Source organism: Cryptomeria japonica, chromosome 4, assembly GCF_030272615.1.
Source record: "Cryptomeria japonica chromosome 4, Sugi_1.0, whole genome shotgun sequence".
NCBI lineage: Eukaryota > Viridiplantae > Streptophyta > Pinopsida > Cupressales > Cupressaceae > Cryptomeria > Cryptomeria japonica.
Genome location: NC_081408.1, coordinates 656,064,478 through 656,086,315, shown reverse-complemented (window position 1 = coordinate 656,086,315; position 21,838 = coordinate 656,064,478). Strand labels below are relative to the sequence as shown.

The window sequence follows — 21,838 nt, the reverse complement described above, 5'->3', positions numbered from 1 at the left end:
TTTGAAGCAATCAAGGACCTCCCGCCAACCATTGATTGGACTCAGGACCCAATCACCGATTTTGAGGCAGTCATGGAAGGTCCAAGAAGGTACACAGATAACTGGCTATCCCAACAAGTGGAGAGGCTGACCCATGAAGGAACTCAATTCACATATAATTTGATGGGTAGTCTCGATTCCCAGTCTTCAGGGGACAAAGGAACCTCAAGCGCGCCAAAAGAAGAGATTGAGAAACCTGAAAAGAAGAGAAAGAAAGCAAGAGCCAATAGAGGGACTCAGACGTCGAAAAGGACAAGAAGAGAAAAGATCCCAATCAGGAGACCAGAGGTTACTTCCTCATCCAAGGACCCCAATTCAGAGGATGATGTGATTAAACTTGATCACCTTCCAACTTCACCTTCACAGGATGACCCTTTTGCATCGAAAGCAAATAATCCGCAAATACAAAATGAGCAAGAAACACAGGTGAGGATCATTGGTTTCGATGGACTTGAGAATCAAGTCGAGGAGGGAGAGATTGCACCTGATCAAGAGATTGGTAAACAAGAGCTCACACAAGAGAGCAAGCATGAGTTACAGCAGGAAGGCGGCAACAAAGAAGACACCACGGTTGAGGGACAAAAGGAAGAAGATAGAACCCAAGAACCCAGCAGAACTGAAGAGCAGCCACTACTAGAGGATACCTAGCAGTTGCTCAGTGAAGTGGGAGAGAACTCAGTTGTGAGTAAGGGATTAGATACTGCACCCATTCATCCTGTATCCAATCAGTTATGAATAAGCGGTGAGTCAGTTGATGCCTCCAAAGAACAGAGTGGGAATCTGGCAATTACATCTGGGCAAACCATTCCTCATGACTTGTTGATAGCCCGGGCACAGCGGAAAGCAACTGTTAAGCCACCAATTAACCTGGAGGATATCTTCTCTCGGATAGGAGAAATAAAATCTAAAGGCAAGAAAAGGCAAAAGACCTACTCTAGGATTACCAAAGATGAGCAAAGGAATTGTACGATTCATATTGCTACCCCACCAGTGGACAAACCAGCAGATCAGGTTGCCTTGGCTAACTATAACGTCATGACCATCCCGATAGGGCGAGCAACCAAAGAGCAGGAGAGGGAAGAATTCAAGGATTTTGTGCAGAATATGCTCAGACAGCTAGACAAAATGACCGTTCGGAGAGATATGTACCAGGCTCGTGCTGAGCAAGCTGAAGGGTACATAGATCACCTGTTGAGACAACTGCAACATGTCGTTGAATCCCATGATCCCCCATTGGCGTTAGCACAGAAAACTATAGCTGAATTTGACAGAGTGCGTGATACCACCAAGGCCGTCAAGGAATGGATTCGGAGCATTAAGGAAAAGGGAGAGCAAATCTTCAAAGATGTGCGAGAAATGGCTCTCCATAGGGAATCCACTCTTATCAAAATGTGTAAGCTGAGGAAAGAATGTTATAATGCTCATGAGGCGATTGCCAAGGCATTGCCCCTCATAAGGGCTCTATTTTGGACCCACACTCAGATCCCCACACTGCATATTATCCTAGATCCCTATGATGTCAACACTTTCAAAGAATGGTATTGGATTCTCAGCATGAAGAATGACATGAAGGATAACATCAACAAAATGCAAAATAAGTGCGATGACGTTTTGTCAAACGTAAAGGATCTTGGTGAAAAGATCCTCAAATCAATGGTCCCTGGCTGGAAGAGTAGTGTGATAGATAATGAGGTACAACCACAGTGGGAGGACAGGCTGAAAACCAAAGTCACCTACTCCACGGAGGACCTGGAATTTGCTAGTGGGCTACAAGCAAATATATTGTGTTTTGAAGATCATAAATTATATTGGAGAGAAGAGACGAAGAATGTAGATAGCCTCCTAGAAGGTATTCAATATAAAATGTTTAATCCTCCTATGCCTCTAGCAACCAAACTATTCGAGTTGTGCCTAAGATTCCAGGACTACGTTCGGGTAGAACGTGCAGCGGATCGGGATATCTGGGGAGAGTACTTGTGCGACGAAGTCGAATTTGTGGAAAAAGAGTCTACCTCGGGGAAGGAAAAAGTGCTTTCTTGAAAATATTTATTTCTTTTAAAATTCTAAATGCACTTTTTCCGCATAAATTTCTTTCCAATTACCAAAGTCATTGTAAATTTTTGAGCTCCGTGCAAATGCACTTTTTGGAGCAACTTTACGTTTGGTGGTTGGTAGTTATTAGTTGCTTTATGGTTGGTGGTGATATTTTGTTTTCCATTTATGGGTATGGGCAGCCATGTTTCATAGGATGAATCTAGGCCACTTGTAGATCAAATCCTGGCCATTCATCCATTTTTTTTAAATCTATATAAGGGATAGTCCCTTCCTTCTTTTTAGTAAGAAATTGTGGATTGTTGCAAAAGCTCTGCAGAAATACATTCAGACTTAATGAAGATTAAAGCTATTACTGTTTCATGTGAGTGTATGGTCTATTTCTTCACTCTTTGAATTTATGTATGCATTTTGTTTTACAAAATAATATGTGCAAGTCGATATCTGATAGAAATCTTAGTTCATACCATTAAGGATTGGTTAATTGCCAGTTCCTCTGCATGGTTAGTTTGAACTCACTAGTATGCTTAGTTCGGTTATTGAACATGGAATGTATGAATGTCTTGAATTCAACGTTTATGTTTAAAAACTTGAAAATATGTTTCCCCTTCAGAGATTGCATCAATTTTATGTAGTTGTGTGAATTGTTGGCGAAATAAAATTTGATTATTGCAAGATTTATGTCTATCAGCCTGTTGTGACGTCTTCACACATCGCCCCATTGCAAATGGGGACCCCCACTTTTCGCTTTTTAGAGTAGAAGTTTTGCCTGATTTCCTAGTGTTTGCCTTTGCTGATGAGAGGGTTTTTGAATTTTGAATAGGATCATGTGTTTAAAATGTCAAAATGTTAGAGTGATCTTGAGTTTTGCCTAAGTCTAGGGGTTGCCTTAGGGTTTCGATTTATTCTTGCTAAGTGTTGACCTTCTTGAGTGTAACGTGTTTTTTAACACACGCGTCAGTGATTTTAAAGTGCCAAGGTATTCCCATACCTTTTTGGAGTTGTTTTCTCGCTCCTAGTTATTATTTAAGTTGATTTTGCACTTTATCCTGACAAATTTCCTAGTGTTTCGCTCAATTTTTTGGAAAATTTGCCTAAGTCCAGTCTAATTTTGAAGTTTAAGTGATTTTGGGTGGTTAAAATGCCAAATTCCTAAGGGAAATCCATATTCCAAGGGTTAGAAGGTCAAATTCCATGCTAGAAGTGCTTTTCCCCTCATATTCCAGACTACCCACCCTTTTCCCCCACTCAAAATCCACACTACACATGGGTTTCCCCTGAAATCCATACTGACTATGATTTTCCACCACTGTTTATCCGTGCCTGGGTCGTTTTTCCCCTGGAAGTGTTAAAATTTAGCTAAGTGTCAGGATTTCTCCAGACTGCCATCAATTTTCCACCAGGAGTGCGGACAACATTGAGGATGAGTCCATACCCAAGTCGATTTTCCACCAGGCAGTTTTGTGACAAGTTAGTGTGGATTTTTGTGCAGACTCTCAGTCCAGACCCAAGTCGATTTTCCACTGAGAGCAATTTGATGAGTTTTGAGTCCGGATTTTTATCCAGACTGAAGTCGAAATTCCACCAAAGGGGTTTTTTTTTGCAAATGAAGTGAATTTTTGTGTGGATTCTTTATCCATGCCCAAGTCAATTTTCCCCTGACCTATTTTATGTGCAAGTTTGATGAAATTTTGTCGGGATTTTTATCCCAACATGGGGCGAATTTCCCACGAGCATTTTAATGATTTTTAATGAGTTTTTATTGGGATTTTTATCCCAACATGGGGCGATTTCCCCCCAAGGGTTAATTTTGATCTAAATTTTGGAATATTTTAAATAAATTGACCCCAAATTTAATTGTTTTACAAGTGTTGACGATTATTTAAAAATTAAAAAACAATTATTTAATGACTTGCAATGATTTAAAAAATTAAAAATTATTATTTCCCAGGCAAGTTGATTTTTCCAACACAAGTGTAAAAGTGCAAATGTTTTATCCCACATTGCTTGTGTGATGAAAACTCAAGGTGAAAACATGTTTAAAGAGAGGTGACCCGCATTAAAATATCATTATATTTGCTGAGTGTGATTGCTAAGTTGCTGATTTGGGTGATTTTCTCTAGCTGGACTATTTTGGTGAAGTGTCTACTTGACACATTTGGAGCTGAAAATTAGTTTTGTTGTTCATTTTCTGCCTATTCCCAGCTGGACGATATTTTTGGCAGCCATTGGAGCAAGTTTTTTAGAGTAATTTCTAGATTTGGGAGGTGGTGCCATGGCTGAAGTTGGGAGATTTTATTTGGGAGGCTGATTCCTCCATATCTTGATGAATTTTGGTGATATTTTTGAGTGTTAAGGGGGCTGCCATTATTTTTAGACCTTGTTGGGCGCCATTGCTGGGAGTGATTTGACCTCCATTGTTGGCTAGGAACACATTTTCAGAATTATTCTTCATTGCCCAACTCATCCACACTAAGGCGATTTTGGTTAAGGGCTGTTTGGAGGAGTTTGCGGTGCATTTTCAAGGGCTGCCATTGTTGTTACAGTCTGAAAATCCATAGTTGCAGGTTGTCTTCAGACTGATTTTCATTTCTAGCCACTTGCCAACTTGGAAAATTTTACTTGGGCGTCATTTCTTATGAGCTTTTTGGGCATTTGGTGGAGCTTCCATTGCTAATCTAAGTCTGAAACTCCATTTTCAGATTTGTCTTCAGACTTAAATATTTTCTACCAGCCCTTTGTTTGTGCCCAGATTTGACAAACTTCACTTTCAGAAGGTGAAATCCATCAAATACAAGTGTTTCCTATGACTGCGACAAGTTTAAATGACTGATTTATTGAAGTTGCGGGTTGTCTTCAGACATTGGGCGCCATTGTTGGACCTTGGAAGGGTGTCTTCAGACTTTAAGAACTAAAAATCAGACTTTTCCACACCCTTTTCCAAGCATTTTCAGAATTGTGGTATACTTCCGGGCACCATTTTTGACATTTTTCTGAGTATACTAGGTTGTCTTCAGACTGAAACTTCATTTCCAACCACACAGTTGTGCCCAAATGTGACCATTTCTGAGTTTTGAAGGTCAAAATAATTCAAATGCAAGATGTGATAGGGCTGTGACCACTTCCAGCCATTGATATTCATCATTTTCCGAGTGTCTTCAAACTTTTTGGAGCCATTTTCAGACTTTCAGAGGGTGTATTCAGACTTAAGAATCAGAAAATCAGACATCAATACACCATTTTCTGAGTATTTTCAGACATTGGAGGGAGTATTCAGACTTTGTCCTTTTTATTACAGCTTTGATATAAAAAAATCAGTCACTTTCTGAGTGTTTTCAGACCTCCAAGTGATATTTTCAGACCTGGACATTCATTTTTGGGCTCCAAATACTTGAGTTTTTGAGTTTACATGGATGTCTTCAAACTTAGCAATTATGATCAAACTTATCCTTAGTTTGAAAATCGGTTTTTCTTAAGGAAAATCTTCCAGACTTTAATCCGGACCTTCATATTTTCCAGAATTGGTGTTACAATTTTCTAAGACTACCTATCACATGTTGGGACAAATGTCAGAACAAAGTCCTGATGGTGTCCGGATTTCCACTCCATGGAATGGTGATCCAGTCAACACAAGATTTTCAAGGACAATGAGTCCGGATGAGGGTCGGATTTCCACTGCAAGGCAGAATTACAAACGAAGGAAGTTGTCCAGATAGGCATCAAATTTCCACCAAGTGAAGAATGGACAAGGATAATGCAGATGGTTTTGAGGAATGATCAGTCCATATGCGGATGAATTTCCCACCAAGGTTGAAATCAAGTTTATCGCATGGGTGTTTGATTCAATGCTTGTTTGTTTTGCAAGACTGTTACGAAGAAAGGAAGCAAGATGATCAAGGCTTGAGGTGAAGGAGAATGCACGCAATGCAGATAAGGAAGATCGATACTTCAAAAAAGATTGGATGAGGAATTCAGGATAGAGATTCCAGAAGGCGAAGATGAGGACTAGATCAATCATGAAGAAGACTTCACTTTGATGGTGAACAAATGAAGGAAAGTAAGTTCAAGAAATGAACACAAAGGATTTTACATCATGAAATCTAGAACTACATCAAGGAATTCCAATATCAAAGTGCGTCAAGGACGGAACAATTCATGGAATTCCTTAACATAAGGATGGAATGCAAAGTATCATAAGGGATTCCAAACATTGTGAAGACGAAAAATGTACAAGGCAAATTGATTAAGTGTGCAAGGCAAGTTGAGGTGGCATCCTAGTCACCATTCGTTCAATCAAAGGGTACCAAGTCAACATTCATTCAAGGAGGGAATAGGTGACACATGGCGCTACATCAAATATTATTTATCTTACCTACCCTCATTTCTTATTGGCCAATGTAATAATGGTTGTACAAACCCTAATTAGGGTTTTATATTGTAATCTTGGCCGTTGATCTCAAATCAATCTGGGCCATTCATTTCTTTTGAGGCTCTATATAAACCTCATTGTCTCTCATTTGTAAGGGAGAGTTTTTGTAGAATTGTTGGTATATGTTGCAGCTTTTGAATCATAATCATTGTTCAAATGTTGGTGATTTTGCTCTTCAAGTGTTGTATTTGCATTCATGGTTCTCAATTCCTCCAAGTTAGATTAGAATTTTAGATTAGAATTTATTTTCATGTATGTTAGATTGAGTGGAAGATTTGTTGAATTCATTTGTGTGGAGCTCTTAATCCATACCACTAGCCTCTTGCCGCTAGTAAGTGGGCCTTGTGTGGTCAACTGGAATTTAAATAAGCTTAACTTCAACTATTACGCGTCCTTTGACAAGCATCAACTTGGATGGTGTCAACGTTTGATGGTGATAGCCTGAAAATCTTTAGGTATACCTTAGACGATTGCACTAAGCTTGTGTCAATACCTGATTGTGAGACCTTGCCTTGTTTGATTCCACTAGATCCATTCATCATTTCCTACATTCTAGGTTTAGAATAGATTTCCTGAACCCTATTTTTTTTGCCCATTTTTTAGTAAGAAGTAAATCCAGAGCCATATTGATAAATCTTAAGTTGTCAGCACACCTATTCCGCATCATTCATGATAATCCAAACATTTGCGTAAGTCCCCAAGTGAACTCAGCAATTCACATCGACCATTGAGTTACCCACTCATCAAGACCTGACATGTAGAAACCTTGGAATCATTTTAGTTGATCTCATTCTTAGCATCTAAGGTGATTTTGTTCAAGAGAGGGTAAATTATCTTGGTAATTTATTTTGTAATGTTATGTGCCTAAAACACATATCAACACAACCTGAAGGTGTTATTTTTAGGTAGATTAATTAGGTATTTTCTCTCTTTTCCCATCCTTTTTTCCCCTTTTTTATCAAAAGTTGAAGTTTGAACAGCATCGTATTAAGGCAAAAAAAGAAATCTGATGAAATCAAAACTGTGGGATCTTAGGGAACCTATGCGAACAAAACCAATTCTATTTAATCACAAGTCCCTTGTGTTTCCAGCAAAACACATCAAACTGTTGAGCTATCCTACAGTCAAGACCTAACAACCGAAACCTTGAGGTCGTCCCCATTGATCAACTAAAAAAGCATTAGGGATTTCCTTATCTCAAGAGAGGATAAGATACTTACCATTCTATTATGTGTTGATCGGAGAGAGTTGTAGCAACGCGACTTTAGCCACGTCAACAGGACTGTCCTCCTCAACCATGCCCGAGGGCACGAAATGAGCCTTTGAGTCATTCAGCCCCTTGGCTCACAAGCAAACCAACTAGGGGTGGGGTACTTGATGAGGGAACCGATATTGCTGCATCTTCCTACCAATAGTTTCACATTGATTCCAAGTATGATTGCTTGACGGGAACCAAATAATCTTATATTTCTTGATGGATTGATAAGTCTATTAAATAAGTAACTTATAGTTTACTAACAGATTCATAAATGAATAAATAATAGATACAATCATGTGGCATACCAATCACTTATCTAAATAATAAAGATTGTTGTTCTTTCTTGAATTATATTCAGAATCAGATTTCCTTATTCGATGCCTTCTTCAAATGATGCTCCCTTCCCTATACCCATCATGGTGAAAAGGGTCATACCTTTTGGTAATGAAGAGATACACCTGTTTGCATTGAAAAGATACACCTATGTTGCAAATGCTGCCCTTTCCATCAAGTCGCTGCTATTCAATGGTTGTTGTTTAGTAATAATAAACCATCACTTAGAGATGAATGAAGATTAATATTATTTACTCCTAGCAAATCACCAACTAGAAGGATTTGTGACTCTTTTTCTTTGTAAGGCTTGTTGAAATGTAGCTAGGTTGAATCCCTAGCGTAATTAATTTTAAGGCCAATTAATTTTAATGTGGCCCTTGGCCTTAAAATTAATTGTATTGATATAATTGATTAATATTTAGGGTTGAGCCCCAATTTGGATAGCTTGTAATTGGGTTGGGCCCAAATAGATATCAATGTAACTTGTGAACCTTAAGGGCAGGCCCTATTTGAGCGATGATGCATATATAACTTGTGGGTTTATCTTGCCTAACGTGTGGGGTTATTTGGTTTTGGCGCCAACTTATATTTTTGTATTGTAATTTACTAATTTAGACTCCTAGCCGACCTAAGGCAAACTGATGGCTAGAGTCTCATATATATGTAATGCTAATGCAATTGCTAAGATATATTCAGCGAATATCATCTATCTGTTATCAAGCAGCGAACTCCCTTCAGTGAAATTCATTGAGAAGACAGCGAACATATCTAGTGAGCAGCGAACATATCTAGAAGACAGCGAACATCATCAATACACAGCGATCCTATTTGAAAGATCAGCGAACCCTATTGGTATCACAATGATAGCACAGCAAACTTGCTCAGGAGCACAGCAATCACCTTTGGAGGTCTGCAAATTCCATTTAAGGGGCAACGAACTTCATTCTTGTGACTATAACATCGGCAGATAAGTTCACTATTACAATGTGCCCTAGGTTGGAATTATTACTGTGATTAGTTTGTTGTTAGCTTCAAGTGTGAAGCTCATTGTAAATTCAATTGGTTATTGCCTAATCAAGAAAAGAGAATTGTTGTTGGGTTTTTCACCTCCAAGAAGGAGGTTTTCCCAGGGTATCTTGGTGTTCTTGTGTATGTGTATTTATTTATTTCTGAGTCATGTCAATTCTGATCACTAAAATCAACATGGTATTAAAGCTTGGTTCGTAATAGTTGTGATCAGATTCATCAATTACAATCATTTTTCGGTCTAACCTACTGCTCAAGTTCAGGTCAACATGGCTTCTTATCTTAGGGCTGAAGATAGGTTGGAAGGTTCTACCAATTACACTTCATGGAAGGTCAGAATAATGATGGCCTTAAATGACCTTGCTGAATACGTCAGCAAGGATGTTGTTGAACCTCAAGACGAAAAGGAGAAGGAAGAATGGAAGAAGGACTACCAAGCACAAAGGATGATTATTGATTTCATCAAAGATCACATTGTGCCATCCATCTCCAAGAAGAAGACTGCGAGAGAGATGTTCAACACATTGGAGAAGATGTACGAAGTCAACAACACTAACTACATACTTGCCTTAAGGAATCAGCTCTCTCACATCATATTGGAGAAAGGAGAACCTGTAGCTACTTACTTCATGAGGATCTCTGACCTAAGGGATCAACTTTCTACCATTGAGAAGAATGTTGAAGACAGTAACTTAACTATGACGGCTCTAAATGGTCTTCCTTCTACATGGGAGCCCTTTATTCAACGAATCAGTGCAAAAGTGGAGCTTCCTCAATTTGATCAATTGAGAGGAGATTGCATTCAAGAGGAATCTCGCTTTGGCTATGAAAGGAAAAATTAAAAGTCCTCATGATAGTGATCATCATGTCCTCACAACTAAGAAGGAAGGTGGCCACTGGAAGAAGAATAACTTCAAGAGAAATAGAGATTTTAGACCCTCTGCTCCTGATTCAAGGAAGAAACCAAAGGACTTGTCTAACATCCGATGCTTCCGATGTAACAAGTTTGGTCACTTTGCAAAGGACTGTCAATCTCAGCTTGAGCAAGGAGAAGCCAACCTAAATGAAGTCTCGAAACAGCAGAATAATGAAGACTTCCTCTTTGTCTCAGCCTTGTCAAGCAATGTTCAGTTAGACAGTAACACTTGGCTGATTGACAGTGGTGCATCTAGACACATCACAGGCTATTGGGAGCATCTCTTAGATTTGGTGGAGGAGTCCAACCTTCATGTACTATTGGTGACAATGCTCGTTATGCAGTAAGAGGTTTTGGCTCTACTTCCTTAAAATTAGATTCTAGTATTTCCCTTCATCTCAGTAATGTTTTGTTTGTATCTGGAATAAAAAGGAATCTAATCTCTATATCTGCTCTAGAAGATAAAGGTTATTAGGTTGTTTTTTCCGAAGAGTTCTTGCATGGCCTAAGGAGTCCAACATCAAATCAACTCATGCCATCAAAATTGGATATGAAAGCCTATACAAGCTTTCAACTCACACTTTCAATTAAGGATATAGTTGATAGATTCTTTAAACTATAGGAGTAAATCAGCTAGTTTTTGAATCATGTGAACTTATTACTTAGATAAGGATTAAGAGGGAGTTACATATTCCCCATAATCCTCAGTGAATGCATCGTTGTTGATTATATTTAGTAAAGCTTAAACATGTTGCTGTTTTCTAACCATTGATGTTGAAAACTGATTTACAAACAAATTGATATCTCTAGTGTTGGATTTGAGAAGTATGAATCCAAATCAGTTTTGAATTTATAATTGTTATATGATTATTGCAAGGAAGTTCTTGATTATGATTCTATGATAGAACTAACATGTGTTCCTTGTTTCTCTGAAATATACTTTGGCCAAGAGGGAGTTTTCAGCTCCTATGATAACATTGTGTATATTCCACCCTCTACGGAGTGCAAGGTGGGACCCACCCTCTGCGGAGTGCAAGGTGGTAGTTTCTTTGCAGTGTAATACCTCTTTCACCCTCTGCAGAGTGCAAGGTGACAGTGTATACTTCTCTGTAGAGAAGTTTTGGGGTGTAAGACCTCTTCCACCCTTTGCGGGCAATGCAAGGTGGATCCATCCCCTACAGGTGTGCATGATGGGTATCATGAAAGAGTTCATGATGTACTTAGGATTCATCCTCTACTAGTATGCATGATGAATATCATGGAAGGAGTCCATGATGTATATTGAATTCATCCTTTGCGGGCATGCATGGTGAATATCATGGAAGGAATCCATGATGTATCTTGGAACCATCCTTTGTGGGAATGCATGATGGATATCATGGAAAGAGTCCATGACGCATGGTCACGATGTAAAGGGATCCTCCCTAGCTAAAAGGGAGTGTTGAAATGTAGCTAGGTCGAAGCCCTAGAGTAATTAATTTTAATGTGGCCCTTGGCCTTAAAATTAATTGTATTGATATAATTGATTAATGTTTAGGGCTGAGCCCCAATTTGGATAGCTTGTAATTGGGCTGGGCCCAAATAGATATCAATGTAACTTGTGAACCTAAAGGGCAGGCCCTATTTGAGCAATGATGCATATATAACTTGTGGGTTTATCTTGCACCTAGCACCTTTTGTTAACCCTACCCTATCTTGCCTAACGTGTGGGGTTATTTGGTTTTGGCGCCAACTTATATTTTTGTATTGTAATTTAGACTCCTAGCCGACCTAAGGCAAACTAATGGCTAGAGTCTCATATATATGTAATGCCAATGCAATTGCTAAGATATATTCAGCGAATATAATCTATCTGGATTCTGTTATCAAGCAGTGAACTACCCTCAGTGATCAGCAAATTTCATCTAGAAAACAGCAAACATATCCAGTGAGCAGCGAACATATCTAGAAGACAGCGAACATCATCAATACACAGTGATCCTATTTGAAAGATCAGCGAATCCTATTGGTATCACAGTGGTAGCACTGCGAACTTGCTCAGGAGCACAGCGATCACCTTTGGAGGTCTGCAAATTCCATTTAAGGGGCAACAAACTTCATTCTTGTAACTGTAACATCGGCAGATAAGTTCACTATTACAGTGTGCCCTAGGTTGGAATTATTACTGTGATTAGTTTGCTGTTAGCTTCAAGTGTGAAGCTCAATGTAAATTCAATTGGTTATTGCCTAATCAAGATCTGATAATTGTTGCTGGGTTTTTCACCTCCAAGAGGGAGGTTTTCCCAAGGTATCTTGGTGTTCTTGTGTATGTGTATTTATGTATTTCTGAGTCATGTCAATTCTGATCACTAAAATCAACAAGGCTCTCCTTTGAAGAATCGTGGCTTATAATTTCCTTTGATTAAGTTGGCTCTTGCTGCTCTTTCAGTCAGCCCTAATTTACTTATTTCGTTGCCTAGGCTATTTTAGAAGGTTGACCCTAGGAATTTCCATTAATTCAACATCTGAATTTCATCTATTAAAGCTGCGATCTGTCATAAAGGGCAGGGGCATGACAGGATTTCAGATTTATTCACTTCAACCAAGCTCATTGATTGCCATCTCATGCTCAACAACCAATGGTAAACCTCTCATCTTCTTCTACACAAAAGCATTTTAGCTATTGTGTGAGCCATTAGATTAATTTATGATCAGATGGTTGCTGCACTCATGCTCTAACATCTTTGAAAACATATTTTCAAGATTGTGCCATCCATGATCAAACAATTGATGTTCCCTAGTGTTCCACAACAACATGTTCCCCCAAAAAACATGGAATGTATGGAATCGGGGACATCCCCAAGACTTGGGGATGGCTAGGAAACACCTCATCTCTTTCCAACCACCACCACCACAAAGCAAGAGACATCCTCAAGACATCTCCCTCTAAAAGGGGGCATTTTCAAGACCTCTCCCATATTGCGGGCATTGGGCAAACATCCAGACATCCCTAGAACTTCAAGGAAACTCCCAAAAGTCTCACATTTAAAGATGGTTAATTGTCCCTATGCAAAACACCTCCAAAAAGCAATTTAGAAAAAAAAAAACCATTGTTCTTAATGTTTGTGCCCCATACCCTAACCCTAAAAGTTTGTGGGCCCCACCCACACCCTATCCACTCCAAAAAAATCTATAAATACACCTCACATTCTCACTCCAAATCACCATCCAAATTTGGAAGGACTAAGCAACACTGTAAGTGTACATTTCATAGCAAAAGTGAGAGCAAGCAAGGCTGCAAGAGTGAGAGCACTAGCAAGAGGAACTGCAAGTGCAAAGCTTTCAACACATTGATCAAGTCTAGATCTATCAATCTTCAAGGTAATCCATGGCCCTTCATCTTTTGGGATTTATATTTTTTATTTTAGTAACTTAGTTGTTCATTCCTAAATGGCTAAACCTGAAAGGCTGAAACCAATGATTATGTGATTTTTTTAGTTTTGTTTATAATTTAAATATACAATAAATTGCTCATTGAAACATATATGGTTATAAAATACTATTTTTAGGTTTCTTGAATGGAAAGCAGCACTTAGACAACCTTACAAACAGAATTTAGGGGTTTAAGTATTAACTTTACATTTATAATAGTGATATTTTAGATTTTTTTAGTTATTTATTACATTTTTTTAATTTTGAAATGTGTTTACAAATTTGTATAAAAAAGCAAATATCATTAATCTAAAATATACAAATTTATACAAACACATTTCAAACACGATTTTGTAGCAAATAAAAAGCAAATAAAAATCGTATTTTTTATGTGTTTGAAATACAATTTGTATTTCAAACACATAAAAATTGTGTTTGAAATGTGTTTTTTTTAAATTGTATAATGGGTATTTTTTTGCAATTCCGTAGCAAATAAAAAGTAAGATTTTTGGGCAGATTTTAGTCACAATTATCAATGATTTAATGGGCAAAAAATTGTTGACCTAAGTCAACGATTTTTACACGATTATTGGGGAACCAGTTGGCGCCCCCTGCAATTTTTTCTGAATCGCAATTAATCGCATTTTTTTCCAGAGTAATGCTTCTTTGGTTATTACACCTATAGGGGTTGAATTTCTGACTCCAACTATAAATATCGGCAAAGGGTGAGGCAACTAGTTTTATTGGTAGTGCACATTTTAATTACATTTCCAAGTTATTAGAGGAATTTTCCAAGTGTCCCTTTGATATGATGCAATTTTCCACAAGGATGCATCCCCCCTCCCCTTCCCCAAAAAATCCCCACGTTTCCAAGATGAGGGTGTACCCAAAATGTAGGGCCTTGGAGGGGATGTCCCCCCACCATCCCACCACTGCTGCTTAAGACCCAAGGAAATTTTGGAACGTCTCCCTAGCTTGGGGATGGCTTGGGGACTTTGAGGAATATCCCTACCATCCCCTATCTTAGTCATTCAGGAGCTCAATCTGTCAAGATCACCTACAACAAAAACTTCCTTCTACAAGAGAGAAAATGCAAGAGCATGGATTTGCAATAACGGATGCAAAATTATATTGATACGATTAACCACATAATATACATATGGGACCTTCCTTATATAGGCAAGGCTGAGAGATAGGATTAGACATGATCATGACAAGTGTCTTAATCCTATGACATGAGACAACTAAAGATAAGACGAGATGAGATCAACAACTAAAGACTTCTAGAAAGATTCCTAGGACCTAAGTAAACTTCACATGTGAACACATGCGGATAGAACCTAGCAAATAACTAGTTAGATAATGTGCCTTGTTCACACTACAAAGGGGAAACTACTTAGGTAATTAACTTGTTCACACTAAAACACCCCTTAAGTGCAACTTAAGGAATAATAGACAAATGCAAGAATGTAGAAGATGGATCCCGGTTACTAAGCCATGTTTGATACCCATTTACAAATAGTATCTCACAAACAAAGTAAATGAGAAAAACCAAATGGGAAAAAACCCCTCTCCAAAAAAAAGAATTCAAGAAAACAATTATGTACAAAGGATGAATGAAGTGATGAATGGAGGACTCAATATGACCGCCCAAGGACTACACTCATCACAATTATACAACACATATCCCCCCATACAATAGAAAGAGTGGAACTAGATATCCCCCCCATAATGAAGTATCTCCTATGCCAATTAACAATTCTTGAAGACAAAAGAGAATCCAATGCCTGCAAATATGTCTCCCCTTTGGAAGAAACAAGTCCAACGGTTGATGTAGAAGAAACACCAATTCCAAGAAGAGAGATGAGGGAAGAAACCTCATGTGATTGTCTCCTAAATCTGATCAAGTGTCTCCATGCTAAAGTATGCCACAACAAAATCAGATGCCACCCCAATCGATGAAAGTGATAAGTCAATATTTGTAGAAACTCATGAACATCAATCTCCAAAGACAATGATGGTGTGGCAACAATTGTGTTGTAATTGTCATCAAAGAGGAGAGATAACCCCTCAAGTGTGTCCTCCAAATGTATAATCCAAATGTTCATCCCACAAAGCCAAATCTCAAAGACTATAATCATCTTGTTGCACTAAAGTACTGGAAGCCATGGAAACACTAAAATCTGAAGTAGCAAGAGATGGAGGACATGGAAGCTCAGCACAAATCTCAATAACTCCAAGGTTCAAGTGACCAAACTTCTTTTCAGAAATATGATTCACACTTGATGCATGAGTGTGAATGTCAATCAAAGGAACTGCATCATCATTTGGAGCAAAATATTAAAAGGCATACAACCTAGATGAATGATCAACCATACCAACAGCAATGATATCTCTACTCTCCACGTCTCTAATGAACACAGAATCAGGTGTGAAATCAATTGTTTTACTTGGGCCACTATGTGTAATTTGATAGATAGAAAAGAGATTGGTCGGCAATGATGGAACACAAAGTACATTGTTGAATTTGTCATCTCCGATGTCAATAGATCCTTTCCCACAAACACGCATATATGTGTTGTTAACTATCAAAATGTGTGGTAAAGTGCAAGGCTCAAATTAAGAGAACATAACCTATGATAAAGCCATATGATGTGAGGCTCCAAATTCAAGAAGCCATCACCCTGACTCAAGACTTGTAGATGCAAGAAGTGCTTTGCCTTTCATCTTATCAACTCCTTTAGCAAAACCAATTGTCCCTGACTATGTGGATGATGATGTGTAATGTCCCCTTCTTGTGCCTAGTCAACTGTTGACTGTTAGCCTAATCAATGGGTTCCAGTAGGCTAAATGAGTGTTTAGGGAGCTCCATAGATTTTCAAGGGGTTTTTGCTCAGCATGTTTCCAATTTTTAATCATGCTTCAGGATGACGCTTTCAAAAGCATTTTTGGAAATCTCATAAATCCTCCACTTTTTAAGGAGCCTATTGCTATTTTTGGAAGTCAACATAACAGCCTCAATTATAATTCTTTGTTGTCAGTTTCAATCAGCCATGGTCAGTTTCCACATCCGATCCTTTGGCAATCTTTTCATGGGCCAGATGGAAAAACTTAATTAAATGCCTAAGTTGTCATAACCCGTTCCCCTGATTCAATTATTCAATAATGATAATACATTTCTAAAATTTATCTCTCTTGATTTATTCTTCTGAACATGGCCATTATCAATGTATTCATCTAATATTAATTAAATGATTAAACAACACAATGTTAATTAAATGATAAATTAATTGATTAATTAATCAATATAATATTAATATGTTTATCTTCCATCTTGTATTTAGCCAATATTAATTAATTAAGCAATGTATTTATCTAAAATTGATTGAATTAATCATACATAATATTTTATAAGACAATGTATTAGTAATAGCTAACAAGGCTATTACTTAAAGAACATGATAATGACTTAAGGTTGTTATCCTTAGTCAAAAAGGCACCGTTTGAAAATTAATAGTCACATCCTTCCCACTCCAGCATTGCACATATTAAAGGGTCCAGCAAATCATTATGACCCGGGACAGAGAAGATAAAAAAGAATTTGGGGCACAGAATAGTGTCTAAATTATGATTGAGAATTGAGGTCTGCCTGCCAAGGTTTAGAACCGTGTCAAAGGGCACAGTCTGGTACGCTGGCTGATCTATGTAATAATGTTGCCCTCATCAAGTATATATGTTGTCTAGTTTAAGCAATATAAACAGCAATATACATCAGAAATATCGGACATGTAATGCTAACTAATATATAAATAGTCTTCTAAATCGGAAAAATTTAATTATGATAATCAGAAAGAATTAAGTTTCACAGTTTAAATCAATATAATATAATATTGTTGAATAATATAATGCTGTTAACATCACGTTATCAATATAATACATTATACTACTAATAATGTAATATAACATGATGACAGTGTAATAATGCCTTACTATAACTAACCGTTCTTATGACTATTAAGTAAATTATATGATGGAGTCTGTAATACCTTTCAATCTCACCATCCAATTATGGAGGGAAAATATAAGGAACCAAGAGCACTAGGCTCCATCAGGTACGCCAACCCCAAGTGTGGGCCATGAGGCCAAGTTGACGAGGTCCTTGGTGCTCTTGGGCTTGTTGGAGAGAGATAGACTCGAGGCACCTTATGCGATTCTCCTTGAGCTCCAAAGGAGGATAGGTGTAGCGAAAGGAAGGTTGTTGAATCCTCATATACACTTTGCAATATATTAAGAATGACGAATATATGTTCTATCATAACATGATGGAAATGTTGTCTAACTTGTTGTGCAGGTTCTAGACCAAGCTTTAGTTGACATTAGTGTCCTTCTATTCTTCTCTCTATGTACTAAAATTGTGATTCTAGGACAAAATATAAGAGGGTCACATTAGGGGACATTACATAAGTTATAATAGTTTATTATAAAGTTGCACTTAAATATAGATTTAAATTATTGAAGTGACTTCATATTTATTAGTTGTGCACTTGGAGACATAAGTATTTAATTTTTATAAAGTTCATTTATTTCTCCAAAAGGTGGGCGTTGAGATTTGAAGGCAAAATATTAAAAATTAAATGTGACTTTCACAAGAGGAAATAAAAGGCCATTTATGAAGCCTATTCTCATATGCTTGTATTTTTATATTGCTGGTAAGCCATGGGTTTTTTTCTCCAAGACTTCCTGAAGACAAAACCCTTCAAGAAGATTATCTTCCTCAGTCGTGAAAGAACTATGCTGATAGTTTCACAAAGGAACTATGCTGGTGCTTCAATGCAATGCTTTACAGAATTATTTCAGAGGGTTTGGTCTGCAGGTACAAATCGAAGGAGAAATTTGTGAAGTCTTATTCTAAGACAAGTTTCAGTATTGATGGTTTTGTTTGAGGTTGCCTGTAGAGTTTGGATGCCATGTATGGAAAATCTGAAGCTTCTTTTCTAGGCGATACTATGAGAGGTCAAAGTATGTTTTTTTAGAGATTAATGTGTTGGGCGATTGAGAGAAAATTTGGCCACTAAACTTATGTGGAGTGGGACGCAGCTTTGATTTGAGCTGGCATACAACAATCTGCTATTATAAGTGCAGAAAGTGTGTTGAACAGCAAATTGGATAAAGGGGTTCAAGGTAGTTAGACAGACTTAGTTTGCTGAGGAATGTTTGAATGATCATACCTCAAGACTCCATTAGCACTGTAATCTGCAATAAAAGTTAGCTATCTCATGGTTAAAGTCTGCAATCTCTTTTCTATTGCTCTAGACTGCTATTTCAGATTGTTCCATGGTATATTTCTGTATAAATATGCTCTTACAGCAGCACAATTGAATGAAGAACCTCTGTTACAGTTTAGTATGTTACAATTGCAAATCAGAATTTAATTTATAGCCATCTCTGTCAGCTGTCATTAAATAGCAGTTATTAATTGGAAATTGCCATCATAAAAAGTTATTTTCATGTCAATGCTAGTGACTCTCATATAGCATGTATGAATGATAAAGTAACTTCATGAATGAATGTTCCCAATCATTATTGCAAAGTGAAAAAACTACACAGAAAACTTCATTGTAGACATTGCATGCCAACTGTTTGATTAAATTTCATTGGGAAACATGTCAAAATTTGGCTATAAACATTTCTAGATTGCACAATTACAAGGTTCTTGCCACTAAAACATTTCTAGATTGAGCAATTACAAGGTTTTCATGTCAATGGAATCATTACGTAGTGTTTTATTTGTTTCTCATTATGAAATATTTGTTTTTGTTTTTTAATTTGAGCTTTTTTATCGTTGTCAAGTATTTGCCAAGTCAAAAAAAAATTGGTCTACTAAGCCCGAGTATGCAAACAATGACCTAAACAAATTGAATAGTAGCTTAAATCAATCATGGAGACCCATCATCTTTAAGCTTAGGGATGGATGTTGCTCACTTTCTAATCAAGGCTTAGGTTTTTCATTATTTTTGAGTCAGATACATTATTGTAACATATTAAATTTTAATCAATGACTTTTAATCTATGATTGGAGCAGAAGTAAGTAATTAATATAAATTGTAGTACATTTATCTGCAATAAAGAGTAGTCTTCATTTATTAATTTGGACAAACAAATTGTTAAGGGTGTATTTTAATTAATTATTCTTTCTCTTGATTTGAAAGTGGAATCAATCAATCAATGAAATTTTATTTTTGGTTAAGACTACTTGTAATGGAGTTAGATATTTAAAAAGTATATTATATTTTCACCAATTACGTCCTAAAGATGGGTCACAAAGCTAACCGGAAACATCAATTTCAAATTATTTTCTCCCATACACAATTTCTCCAGAAGCTTTTCTCCATACAATATAAATTGTGGAAACATAAGTCATTACTTTAGAGTTCGTCAATCAATGGACATAAAAAAAAATATTTTACAAGGAAAGACAAGAAAATGTTAAAAGAACTTGTTCTAGTGCATAAAGTTCCTTGTCGTTGATATACTACTCGGTATCCTGCATTCTTCGCAAGGGAAAATGTTGGTATACATGTAGAGGATTTTTCAGTATGGACTAGCCAATACACATATGAGAGCCCTTTGACCAGTAATGGCAATTTTCACTTTACGTATAGGATGTTCTATTTTTGTACATTAATTTTTTAATTATTGAAATGCTTTTTTATTGCTCATTGTGTCTCTATCTGCTTAGATTTAGAAGTATTACTACGACAATAAAATTCTCATAAGAAAATGGAGCACATTTGAAGAAAAGCATCTCAGGTGTCTAAATCTTTTAAATTTCGAGAGCTTCCACGACAATGATCTATCCATCCAATATTTGCATCTCTGCTTAAGTCCGATACAGCCCAGATGCATTCTAATGCACATGGAGTGGACTTATACTGTCCAAATGACAGGTAAATGTAGTTATTTAGGTCACAGCTAGGCCAGACAACATTTTGACCTATCAAACCTGCCTTGTCGTGGCCTACAAGTGAAATTCTTTCCATATACCTTATATATTTTTTAAACTTCTGTATATTTGGATGTCAAACTCGTGACCAAACTGGAAGTAAACCAACCTTGCCAATCTATGTAAAAATGAACAGGTAGAGATATTTTTCAAGTCACGTGTGAGAGAGACACCAATTTGGTGTATGGGAGCCCTCCTCATGGAAGACAATACGCTCATTGCCTTTCATCTACCTATCCTATTCATATACACTCCAGTTTTTTTTACTCCTTAGTTCTGACACCATTACAAAGCTCAGGTAAAGTGAAATTTTGCCTATTAACCTAGATGTGGAATAACAGAGTAGGCGTCAACGAGAAAACCTAAGATAATATAAACCTCTTCCTCACAATTGATGATATCACTTATAACCCTCATTTCAAAAGCCGAGTACAACATACCTTATTTTCAGATTATGGAACTTCAATACTCAAAACAGTAATCAACAGAAAGCAGAGTATGCTTGTATCTTGTACGTATTCATAGCAGTAAACAAGCAGAATATGAAGCTGAATTACATTATCTTTTTAGGACAGAGAAAGTAGATATTATAAGGGAAATCTAAAGTCATTAATTATTAAATGCTACCTGGTTGTCTTCTGCGGTTGATGTCATGATTGTCCAATTAATGATTTCCTTGAAAATCCAAGCCAAGATTCATATACAAATGAATAGTTAGAATAAAAATTAACGCTCTACATTAAATGTTCCATAACCATGACAGAGAAGAACCAAAAATTGTAACAATCCGCCTAGCTAGGGTAATTACCTGTGGGGCGAAAGGTCCGGCTGTAGAAGGATCAATCCTCAGCTCATGACACGGAATAAAATTAATTCAATATCATCTCATTTCATTTTCTCCCGTGTTTATATCAAACATTAGTTATGCGTTTTCGGAGATTTTGGCCAGCGTAATCCACTTGTCAAGCTGAATGGAGTTACCGGATTCAACCTACAACGTCTTGCAATTCAAAAGAAGCATTTCATCTCTTTTCAAATAAGCTCATTAGAACCGTAAAGTGTTTACCGATTAAGGACAATAAACTTTCCGTGAGAATTAGAATATGAATGAATGTTTTTTAATGAATGAATGTTTTTTATGAATGAATGTAAGGTCAACTAGTCTATGGGACTTACGGATAGCTAGTAAAGAAGCGTGTAAAGTTCAAATAAATCTAAACGAAATATTATGATTGTTATTCTCCTTTTGAATATTGGATCTTTTGTTGTGTATCTTGATTAGGAAATCTACAACTCTTATTATCTTTTCTTGGTCAAATAGGTTACTCAAGGTGTTTACATTTAGTGTCTCAACATAGTTGATCTGAATGT

General features: G+C 37.1%; 1 protein-coding gene across 1 annotated transcript in view; it reads right to left on the bottom strand.

Annotated features, from left to right (window-relative positions):
• Window positions 1-21,529, bottom strand: part of LOC131053574 (3-hydroxyisobutyryl-CoA hydrolase 1) — a 236,623-nt gene extending 215,094 nt beyond the window's left edge. Inside the window, exons 1-2 of the mRNA XM_057988201.2 lie at window positions 21,276-21,529; window positions 21,095-21,142 (exon numbers count right to left, since the gene is read on the bottom strand). Of these exons, the coding sequence (XP_057844184.2) occupies window positions 21,095-21,121 (27 nt within the window). The 5' untranslated portion in view covers window positions 21,122-21,142; window positions 21,276-21,529. The remainder of the gene's footprint in view (window positions 1-21,094; window positions 21,143-21,275) is intronic.
• Between the last annotated feature and the right edge of the window lie 309 nt (window positions 21,530-21,838).